We start from the raw sequence: 12269 nt of genomic DNA, 5'->3' as shown, positions 1-12269 counted from the left end.
ATTTGCTTATTGCTTTAACTTTTCTTTCTCTGTAAAGATGGATGTGTCCTATAATGTTGGGTTAGTTTGTGGTTATTAAAGTGAGGGAATGTAAACTACTCCTGCCCTGTGTCGAAAAGACTCCTTATTATTGAATTGTGCTCACGTATATTCCTAAAGTAATGTGTGTTGAGAGTTCCTCAGCTTGATATAAACGTTTTTCTTCTCATGTTGGAATGATTTTGCTGTCAACAACAGCAACGATAAAAATATCAAAGCAGTTTACGTCCATGAAAAAAATCATCATGGATCTGAACCCAGTTTTGGTCTCATTTGTAATGCTCCATTACATACATGGTACATCATCATCAATCAATCAATCAATCAATCAATCAATCAATCAATCAATCAATCAATCAATCAAACAAAGCACTTTTCATACAGATATAGATTACAGCACAAAGTGCTTTTCACAATAAAACCAACGACTAAACCCTCATAGACACTGGTCCATGTCCTGGTCCGTGTCCTGGTCCGTGTCCTGGTCCATGTCCTGGTCCATGTCCTGGTCCATGTCCTGGTCCATGAAAAGTTTGTGTGTGTGTCTGTAAATAACATTTAAGACATATTATAATCTACTGTTTATGATCTTAAAATGCACTTGTTATTACTTACTTAATCATTATTCATTTCAGATAATACCTGCTTTATTTCTTTGGCGTTTTTATGTTAAATGAAGGGTATTTTGTGTGTTAGAAACAATTAAATTGACTATAAATATGATGTTTTAAAATATTATTTTGTCAATTCCATGTATTTTAAATCAATATAAATTGTATTTCATTTATAATATTCAGTGTATTTCACAAATGTATTCAATATAATAAATATGATCATGATGATACATCCAGGCTCTTAATCTGCACAGCCTCTATGACTCAGTTCAGATTAGGGGAAAATCCCTGAGATATGCACCTGTAACATTTCTGTGTTTGATTTTCCACTTCTCCGATGAGTACGGCTCGTGCACTGTCCACCTCTTTGGAAAGTTTGACTCATTTAAAACACCGACGGGCAGCAGGAGAAGCTGGACTGGTACAACACACAAACTGACAGAGTCAATAAACAGTCAGAGAAATTCTCCTGCTAAAAATAGCAACTCTTACCCAATCCTTTATGGTGCCTTTAAGTGCTCCTTTTTAAGGGTGACATACTTCCATGTGACAAATGGAAGTATGTCACCCTTGCAACAGCAACACAAATCACATTTGTGACGTAAGACATTATGTTAGAAGTTGCAGAAGGAAGGGCAGAAAATACATGTCATGAAAGTAATGACTTGTAAATATCATATAAAAATAAATAAAAACCTGTTGAAATGAATAAAGCTGATGAATAATAATAACCCTGATTCTGATGTATCGTATGTTAAAACGTGCTAAAAGGTCCACATGCAGTGGAAATGTGGCACATTTAATATATATGTATATATATATATATATATTATATATATTATATATTTTATTTTATTTTATTTTATATTTGTATTTTTTTATTTTAGATTAGAAACATCTCAGTTCATTCCAGAACAACACTATAGACAAGAGAAAAGTGTTTTGTTAAATCACATTACATTGAACAGGTGTGACTAATAAAGAGACCACTGTGTATATGGTCACATCAAGAGGTTACTATGACAACTGTCGTGGCTCACTGTGTAGAAACAGAGCAACAATGCAATTATAGTTCTGTCCAGCTGGCAGATGTATACATGACGTCATCCATGGTGGTCTCAGCTCTCACCGTGGAGCTGACTGTTGGATCTTGAGCTGCTCCATGACTGTGTTTGAGTTTATCACAGTTAACTCAGGATAGCACCCTGATCCATTGCTTTATTCAAACATGTAAGTTGTTTGTTTTTAATTAAAAGATGTAGAAAGTTTGGGAAAGCAGAGCTCAGACTCAGTGGCCCTGAGTCTGAGCTCATCCACTGCACAACCAGGCTCCTCCTGGATCAGATAGTAGCTGTCCATCACATGTTGTCCAAGCCCTAAAGCATGACCTGCTTCATGATGTGTTTGACAGTAAATAGGTGCATCATTTAGACGTCGGGCTGTATTACAGTGAAGATGTGTGAAAATGACATTATAAATGTAGTGAGAAACTTACAAATAAACCAGTGCATGGTCAGTGCTCCTGATGGACCTGGACAAGACTGTACATCTATAACTAGTACCATACTTTCACCCATCCTTCATGAACAGCGTGTCCTTTTCTGAGGGTCACATGAGGAGCTGGAACTAATCCCTGGATGAGCTGATGAAGATCATTTATGTTATTCATGTTTGAAATGTATTTCTCTCTGTAATCTGTTGAACTTGTTTGTGTCCATGTGACACATGCTGGAGAGTGAACCCTCCTCTGAGTCTTTTCCTGACATTGCTCACATTTGTTTCCCTGTCCATAGACCTCTCACTTGGTGTGAGGGGTCTACGGCTGTACAGACTGTAAAGCCCTTTGAGGCAAATAGTGTTTGTGATGTTGGGCTATATATACTGTACATGTATATAAAATTGACTTCACTTCACTGTACAGCCTGTGTTTATTCCATGTATACAGCTCTAGAATGAGTCAATAGACAGAACTGTACAGACATTTAACAGACATGTATTAATAAATGTTTGCACTGAAAACAAAACAGTTTAAAGATGGTGTATAAAATAAAAGAAAACAAAATCCTTCAGTTCTTTATTGTTGATATGGTTCATATTCATGGTGACCATCCATCCATAATCTCGTAGATTCATATTCAGATATCATTATTAAGTCCTTATTTTCTACCTTATTTGTTTTCAGAAATGAATGGAAATGCAATTTTAAATCATAAATCGTATTAATATCAGTGAGACATGAAGAAACTGTTCTCCAACAAAAGGAAGTGACTTTCTTCACGTTGTATAATGTTCATTATGACACAAAGCTTTTTAAAAAGTAGGTCATTTCCAAGGCTGACGGGCCACTGTTTACATCACAGTGTGAAATGTTGTTGAGTGAATAAGTAGGCCCCACCCTCTGGGCTTTTCACACTCACACACACACACACACGTACACACACACACACACACACACACACACACACAGGTTTGCTCAGAGATTCTTTTTAGGACACTTCAAAGCCTTCTCACTAACTTCAACCATAACCAGTTATTTACTAACCGTAACTTTAACCTAACCACAATTCAAATCTTAGTCCTAAACTTCCTCAGAAATGAGGTTCTGCCTCATTGGGACCAGGTTTTGGTCTCCATGACGACTACTGGTCCTGACAGATACGTTTCTAAATAGGTAAAAAATACAAGAACACCCCCCCCCCCCTTCCTTTACACCGCCCATTTGGCCTGAAGCAGAGACAGTGTGGGACTAATCACACATAACATTGCATCACCATAGCAACCAGTCAGGCTCAGACCTGAAGTGAAGTCTTTGCTTTAACAACTGCTCAGTCATGGACGGCACATTTTAAGTGTAAACTGTGTGGAACTGTCTCCTGTAAACTTAACAAAAGTTCACACGACACCAACACGGACCATGAAGTCATTCATTAAATACTGAAATAATTATTTGTGTGCTTTTTACATAAAATGAATTGGTATTTTAATTAATTAATGACACATTTAATGAATGATTTAATTGTGTATTTATTTATTTAATTTAGGCACTTTCCGTCCTCCATAGACACCATGTGGACAACATGAGAAATAAGTTAGATATGTTACATGTTATATGATATCATGCATTTGCTTGATTGAAATGATCTAAATGTTGTTGTTTGACTTTGCTGCAAAAGCTCAGACGTTACATTTATCAAGAAGATATAATCATCTTTAGCAAAGGTATTTGAAAATGTACAGATGGAGGCTGAATGGGGTCAGAGAGGAAATGTTACACAGACAGACAGACAGACAGACAGACAGACAGACAGACATATTATTAAAAAATAGTCTAAAACCAATAACTGTCAAATGAAACCATAATGACAGTAGATTTGGAACATGTGGTATCATTACAGTGTTTGTGTTTGTGATGCCACGTTGGAATACAGTGATGTGAAAGGTTTCCATGGTTACAGCTGGCCTGTTCTGACAGCAGTGTTACTGATAACAAGTATAATTCCCTCAGTGACACTTGTTTGTCACATAGTTGGTTAGTCATGTGGACTTTGATCAGGATGACATCAGTTTAAAAAGTTTCAATCATTAACTCGAGTTATGGTATAGATACATAAATTCAAAGATAACCAGATTTATAAAAACAAAATCCAACAAAAGTAATGACATAATAATAAATAAGCGAAAAGGAAATGAAATAGGAATTAAAACAATAGGATGGAATAAGACAAGTGCTTAAACTCGTTTGATAGATTACGATGCATATTCCTTTTACGTTAAATGTAGTTGTGACTTTTTATGATAAAAATATGACAGATACTTGAATTCTTGAATGCAGCAGAAAGACTTTGACAGTCTGCAGTTCTTATATTTCCGACAACACCTAAAGGCAACACCACAGCCGCCTGCAGTTTGACCTCAGCCGTGCCGCTGCCTGGTAACCTCGTTTACACCGGTGACAACTCCATATATGGCAGAGAGATGACGCCATCATAGAGAGAGGGGAGGGGAGGGGGGAGGGGAGGGGAGGGGGGTAGTGCGCGTTCGCGTCACGGCTTTTCCACTGTGTGCGCGTCCCCTTGGGTGCTTTACTACCGGATGGGCCATATATGGAGGCTACGAGAGTGACGTTGTGTGTGTGTGTGTGTGTGTGAGAGCGAGAGAGAGAGAGAGAGAGAGAGAGAGAGAGACACACACACACACACTCAGAGGTAAATTAGAGACACGTTTCCTCCTCCCACGTAAATTCCTGGAAGCGCCGCCTGTTTTTTTCAGCAGAATGTAAACACTCGCTGACATGATCTGGTTCCACGTTCTTCCTTCCGCACAGACTTAAACCAGCTTCTCAACCAACGATGCTCCAAGGAATGATGTCAATGTCAACTTTAACCCACACATCGGACCGTAATGTGAAGAATAACTCATACAAATATTAGATTTCACTGGATAAAATATGAAAATGCTGCCTGTCATGTATGTAGCATGTATGAATGACATTCATATGATATACAGTATTTGTATGTGCAGTATATTAGTTTTTTCTCTTTCATTTACAAAAACAGTATAATATATAATACAATATACATTAATCAGCTAACGATATTACATTTAAATAATTAATTATAATTAAAAATCTTACAGAATTGTGTATCACTGCCTACTATTAATATATGTATATATATTTACATATATACATATGTATATATATGTACATATATGTACATATATATACATATGTATATATATGTACATAGGTATTGTTGTATGGATTCTGTATGTATGCAGCTTAATGTATATGTATGTTATTTATTGAAGGGCACCTATTTTTATTTTTTTATTGCTCGGCATACAGTGAGGGGCTGACACGTGTGACCTTGTGTTGCGCGTGTTGAAAAGCCAACAGGGAATAAAGATAAATAACGTGCACGAGATAAATACTTTGTTAATATCAAGCTTTCAAAAATGATGTTAAATAATAAAAGATCAACAGAGCGAGAGAGAGAGAGAGAGAGAGAGAGAGAGAGGTATACGAAAACAGATGGCGTGTGTGTGTAGCAGGTGTGGGCGGAGCCTAACTGAGGAATGAAGTCCACGTTACGTCATAAAGGACATAAAACACCGCCCTACTCCTCACACGCTCTCTATTCGCGGAGAGAACAGCACGAGACCAGGTCTACGGTCAAACTCTGACTCAGGACTGAGGAAAAGACACAAAGTCCCCTGAGTCAATGTGCCAAAACAACCGTGCGTAATTACGCATAGACAGAAAAACAATGAGTGCCACAACAGCAATGGAAGTGAACGCTGAAGCTAGACGGATCCTGGCGGTGTCTATAAACAAGCTGTACGCGTCCAGGACTCAGAGAGGCGGACTCAGACTGCACCGGAGCCTCCTGCTGTCTCTGGTCATGAGGTCTGCCCGGGACATCTATCACTCCTCCCGGGACAGCGAGTGGCCCGGCGCGCCGCAGCCGACACCGGAGGAGCCCATGGACTCCAGCTCAGGACCACAAGCCGAGCCTCAGCCTGAGCCACAGCCCGAGCCCGAGCCCGCCCTGAGCCACCCAGCGGAGCCGCCAGCGGAGCAGCTGGGCGACGCGGGGGAAGGGAGTGACAGTGAAACCACAGAGGACAAAGAGAACTGGAGTCCGGCGGCGAGACAGTCCAGGAAACGCCGGGGCAAGGCGTCGGCGGCGCCCGACTTCCTGCCCAGCAAGAGGGCGAGGCTGGAGCCCGGGGAGGAGAGGTATGCGGCCCCGCTGGGCAGCTGTCGCACCGGGGCCGGAGAATCTCTCCTCGCCTTGTCTCTGAATCGGGTTATGGCTGCCTGCTGATCACATGGAGGGAGGAGATAAACCTCCAGTGAGACTTGAGAGCGGGGTTGATTTTTAATCCCCCCTTAACCTACAAGGGTGATCTGGTCCCCTTGAGCACCAAGGATCTGACCTACATCGGCGATGCCGGCACAGGGTGACGACTCCTGGCCACGGTGCGATCTCGATGGGGTCGATGTGTGTGTGGAGCTCGTCGGGCGCGTTAAAGCCCGACACGGAGACCAACAAGCGGAGAAGGAGATGAAAGAGAAGCGAGGGGAAGTTAGAGGGAGAAACTGAAGAAGAACTCCACTCACTGTGTGATTCACCTTCACTCACATGAGTTACGCTGACTCAAAGTGTGTTTGTGTGAGTCAGTCACAGAGGAGGTGAAGGGGGAATAACACACACACACACACACACACACACACTGTGCAGAACTTCCGGGAATTTCCAGCCTTCACACCAGACTCTTCCACTGAAAGAGGAAGAGGAAGAGCAGTGAAGGCAAACTCACACACAGATCTTCAGCTGCTGCTCTGGACGTTAATGAATCATTACTACTGTGTTGGACTTTCCCACATCCTGTGTTCACACGGTGCTTTAGAAAAGAAACGCAGACATGGTCCACACCGTGAGACACAAGTCATCAACTCAACGTGTTGTTCTTGTTCATGACTAATATGTAAAAGAAAAAAAAACAATACCTCAAATTCAATGCTGCTGTTTTTATTTAAATGATTGAAATCATGCTGTAAATATTTGTAATAAAATGGTTACAAATGATACTCTGTTCTGAGGTCTTTATTATAAGTAGTTTATGGTTAAAATGATAGTTCAGTGTGTGTGTGTGTGCCACCTGAGACAGAACTAAAAACACCAGGAAAAATGGATTCTAGCCGTCCAGTAAAAGGCTGACCAGCTTAATTCTGTGTAATCTTAAGACTATGTCAAATGCCTGTAAGTGAAGTTGGTGTTACTGTAGACCACACACTCTCCCACATCAACGTCCATGGAGGGTCACAGGTGCTGCTCGTTTATTATTTATAATCTCTAACTTACTTTAATAACAAAGAATGAACCAAAGCAGAAGTCACAAAATGACACATTTGAACGTGCTGATGGAGGCAGCAGCAGCAGCTCCTGTGTGTTGTGATGCAGAATCACTGATTTTCTCCAGTTTTCTCTTTGATTTGAGGTTTAAGTCGCCGTTTCCAGGCGACGTGACACACACACACACACACACAAGCACTGAGACACATCTTATGTCCAAAGTCAAGGGACGTTTGTTCTATATTAGGCCACAGTTCACAGGGTCAGGAGGTTTGTACAGCCCAGTCTGGCCTGCTAATCTCACACTCACACACACACACACACACACACACGCGCACACTGAAACAAACAAACACTCACACACACACACACACACACACGCACACTGAAACAAACAAACACTCACACACACACACACACACACGCACACTGAAACAAACAAACACTCACATACACTCCTCCAGGGTTGTGTCATTTCCTGTGGATTGCTACAGAATTCTGAATCATATCCTTCTGTCCAAACATTATCCGATTCAGAGGGGGAGGGAGGGGGGAGGGGGAAATGTCACAGCAGCAGCAGCTGCTGCTGAATAATGTAGAAGTGAAGGCTTCGTCACCATCGTCCTCATCATTATAATGAGGCTGAAACTCCGCCCTGAAACTCAGTCATGGAGATGATCTGGTCGTTCGAGTTCCCCGGGTTTGTGTCATGTTGACAGTTGTGATCAACATGTGAGTCAGGAGGAGGAAGAAAGAGACTGAAAGAACGATGATGGGAAAAGTATTGATGATAAAGAGCTGAGGAATGAGGGTGTTTGACCTCTTATGAAACGGTTCCCTGAAGGAATACTTCACTGGTTTGCATTTAGCTTTGTATTTTTGACAGTTTGTGCTTCACAACCTCAGTTTCCTCTGACTTCCCCTGAAATATCTTCATTCTTTTTTTGTTACATGCCTCCCAGTGACACTCGGTCCTGTTACACTGTTTACATTCAGGGAATGAGGTCCCGCCCCCCTACGAGTGGGCCTAAAAAGGGCGGAGTTAGTGACCGAGTGTCACTGGTGGGCACGTAACAAAAAAAGAACGAAGATGTTTCTCAACTCAATTTTTCAAAAATACAAAGCTAAATGCAAATCAGTGGTAAATCCTTTAATTAAAGGATAATTGTGGATCAGTTTCAAAGTCAAGTCAAAGGTTTTTATACAGTCTGTTTAAAAGCCACCACAGAAAGTGTCGAACAGCCTTATACAGAAGTACATGGTTGCCACACCAGCAACATAAAGTTTATTGTTAGAATAATATACAATATCCTAACAACATGGGATAGTTTGTCATTCTTACAATATATGTATATGGTATATTGTAATACACGTGTGTCGGCTTTAAATACAAAATAAAAGAATATTTAATACAAATGAAATATAATAAAAACAATAAATACACAAAAACATCACTGGTCTCTGCACACTCACGGCCCTTTTCCACTCTGGTCCCGGCTCACCTCGGCACGGTTTAGGTCACATCTCCACTCTCTCACTACAAAAAAAGGACCAACTCAATGTGGGCGGAGTCATCACTGCACGACTGCGTGAAACTGCGGTGACTTGGTTTTACACGCGACCCACACACAAATGAGCTACTAGTGACTTGTAGAGCTGTGTGAATAAGCAGCAGTTTTCAATGCAACTGAATCAAATCACTAGGCTCAGTTGAGTAAAAATATTAGTGCAGTTCTTCCTCCATGACCGGAGCAAGAACAGCAGAGCCGGACGTCTCTTCCTGTGATCAGTGGCCTGCAGTCTGGCGACATCACGCATAACTAACCTACTCAGCTCGCTTGGAAGCCAGAGCAGGTACTAATCAAAGTACCTGGTACCAGGTTACTATGCTAGTGGAAACGCTACTTAACCGTGCCGAGGCGAGTGGAGTCGGTGGAAACACGGCTGTAGCAGCCTGGATGGGTTCCATCTCATGCACTACGACGGCCCTGATTTCAACACCAATGGTAACAAGGCATTGTAGGTGTCTCACTTTTTGCACTCCTGTCTAACGCGTCACTTCCGGTCGGAGTGTTTGGCTCATGTTACGATCTATTCATTCATTGGCATTAAAACAATGATTAAAGCATGAATGACTTAAAGACAACTCCTTTAGCCATTTGTTTTAACGATAGTAGTGATGTTATTTCCCTCCCATCGTTTCTCAAACAAGCAGAGGAAGAAAAAACAGAGACAACACGTTGGAACAGGAAAGTGAGGTGTGGTCATAAAAACTTGATATGTGTCATATTAGTCAGGAGCATCTTAGATCGCGCAGCTGTCGAGGCAGGAAAGTGAGGTTTGACCGGCAGATTTAGTCAGCGTTGAGCCACATGAGATTCTTCATACAGTATTTGGGTCACTGTGTGCAATAAAATCAAAGCAATGTATTTAATGTTACTGTACCAAACCCAACTGTACCCTGATGGAAACAGGGCAAAAGTCTGTGCACGCCACAAGTGAGACATGGACGCTAACACTCACTGAAAACATGGCTGGGACATTTTCTTCCAGACCAACACTAGAGTTTTTAGCTCACAGGGTCATCGATTCATAGATGACTCATTTATGTGCGGTGACTTCACTCATTCACTCACTCAGCGTGAGAAATGTCATGTGTGTATGTGAGTGTCTCACGGCTCTGGTTCCTGCTGACAGCCATGTTTCACTGAGCATGTCCCTGTCTGTGTGTAAGATGAAAACTACGAGCCAGTACATCATAAAACTACACTTTGACTGCACACCTGAACTGTCCCTTTAATGCCTCACAGGATTTGGACTGTGGTCTTTGTCGGAGAGAGTCAAAGCAAAGCTTATGTTCTGCATGATTATGTTCTCACTTCTCATTAAGTAATCAAACATGTCCTTGCAGCGTGTGCTCAAGTCTGTATTTTAAAAAAACAGAATTACTGTGGCACAAGTTACCGTTTCCAACAAGGTTAACAGACAGTGAAGTCCACACACAGTGCTGCTCCATCTCCATCATGGAGCCAAAGGGGAAATCTTTTCATGGAATAAAGCTGGGGTTATTATTATTATTGTTATTATTGTTAGTTATTTTTAGGGACGTTGTCATGCTTAGAACATTTTAAATCATTATTCCAACAGTGAGCTTTGAAATGATTTTGAGCTGTAAGGCATAACGTTTAAGTATAAACAAATGTCCATTATATTCAAACCATTCGTACACGACTCAAGCTGTGTTTTGTTATCGTGTCACGACTGATGGGAGGAGGAAGGCAGAAGAATAGCAGCTAGAGAAGATGGCAGTGAGTTCACATGCTTTCTGTATTTGCTCCAACAAAGTAATTGTAAAAAACCCCACAGTCTAATGGTGGCCTAGCACTCCACAGTACTGACACATCATGGTCATTTGATGTTTTAATTTCATACATTTATTACATAACATCTTTAATATAAGAGCAGTTCTGTATTAGGACTAGTTTGTACAATACCGTAGTGATTGCACTCCTGAGGTGTGAGGTGGATTGGAGAAGGCATCCGAGGGGTTTCCAGGTAGGAGTAATGCTACTGTTTATGGGACATAAGGGTTCAGGGCCTCATCGGGTGGGCACCCTCCTTCTCTGGTGTTACGATGACAGGCTCACGGCCACCTCCAGAGGGCTCATCTGCAACACCTGGCATCCCAGATGTGCCCCCTTTTGTGCCACGGATGCTATTTTGGAGCCCAGGTGGCATCTTTCCTCTTCATCCAGAGCCAACGGCTCGCCTGCTCAGCTGCATATGAAAGGGCTTTTGATGGCTTGGCGTTAGGCTTGGCCTCGAATTCCCAAGTCCTTAAGCAGCCTGGTCGCTGTTTGTCCCACAAAGCCTCGGCAGCAGACTTCCACTGGGCAAAGTTGAGGCTTTTCTGTTTGTGGGCCTCCTCAATAGCATCCTCCCAGGGCACGGTCAGCTCTATTATGGACACCTTGTGAAGTAAGGAGGACCAGAGCACAACGTCTGGTCTGAGGTTCGTGGTAGCGCTCTCTGGTGGGAAGCACAGCCTCTGACCCAGATCCACCACCAATCTCCAGTCTTGTGATCCTCCCAGCTGAACATGGTGCAATGTTGTGCTGGTTTTGGTCTTGGTTGCTTTTCTCCTTCACAAACCAATTGTCTTGGATGAGATGATGGAGGTCGGCATTGATGGTTATTCGCCTGGACTTCAGTGTGCTGGAGTGCACTTGGTTGTGCTTGGTTGTGGTTGTGTTCCGGCCTTTAGTCAGGCTGGTCTTTCAGCCAACCAAGATGTGCTTGAGGTTTGTTTGAGGTGGTGTTTGGAGATAGACATAGTGGATATGTTATGTCTTCTCTGAACCATTGTGTAAGGTTACTGGGAGATGACAGGACATCATATGTTGCCCGCAAGATTTAGCCGATGTGAAATGCCTCCATACTCCACAGTTCCTTCCAAGAGAACTTCCTTCTCTCAACTCCCTCTCATCTCATCCACTGCCCCTGTTTTGATTGAGCGACCCTGCTGCCTGTTCATGCTGGCACACCTCTTCAAAGACCAAGCTTCTGCACTGGGATGATGCCTTGTGCCAAGATGGTCTGCTTTCTCCAAGGCCAAAGCCTCCTCTCCCCTGTTGCACAGAGCCAACAGTGTTGCGGTGCCTTAGGTCTGCCTTTGCCTGCTGTGTTGCTGCGCTTGCGGTCCATTTTCTCCCAGTTGCCAGAGTAGGAGCTGTCTGGGCTACACATGGGTCACAGG

At 42.3% G+C, this 12269-nt stretch overlaps 1 protein-coding gene across 1 annotated transcript; it reads left to right on the top strand.

Moving 5' to 3' along the window:
- Nucleotides 1-5772: 5772 nt before the first annotated feature.
- Nucleotides 5773-7246, top strand: ier2b (immediate early response 2b). Its single transcript, XM_058640639.1, has one exon. It carries the CDS (start codon nucleotides 5921-5923, stop codon nucleotides 6479-6481), a length of 561 nt encoding a protein of 186 aa, XP_058496622.1. The 5' UTR covers nucleotides 5773-5920; the 3' UTR covers nucleotides 6482-7246.
- The last annotated feature ends 5023 nt before the right edge of the window (nucleotides 7247-12269 follow it).

This window comes from Solea solea, chromosome 10 (assembly GCF_958295425.1).
Source record: "Solea solea chromosome 10, fSolSol10.1, whole genome shotgun sequence".
Classification (NCBI taxonomy): Eukaryota; Metazoa; Chordata; class Actinopteri; order Pleuronectiformes; family Soleidae; genus Solea; species Solea solea.
Note: the sequence above shows the minus strand (reverse complement) of the source record. Positions and strands in the feature narration are given on the sequence as shown.

Excerpts from the sequence above, each read along its gene's own strand:
- ier2b (XM_058640639.1), top strand. The coding sequence starts at position 5,921 with ATGAGTGCCACAACAGCAATGGAAGTGAACGCTGAAGCTAGACGGATC.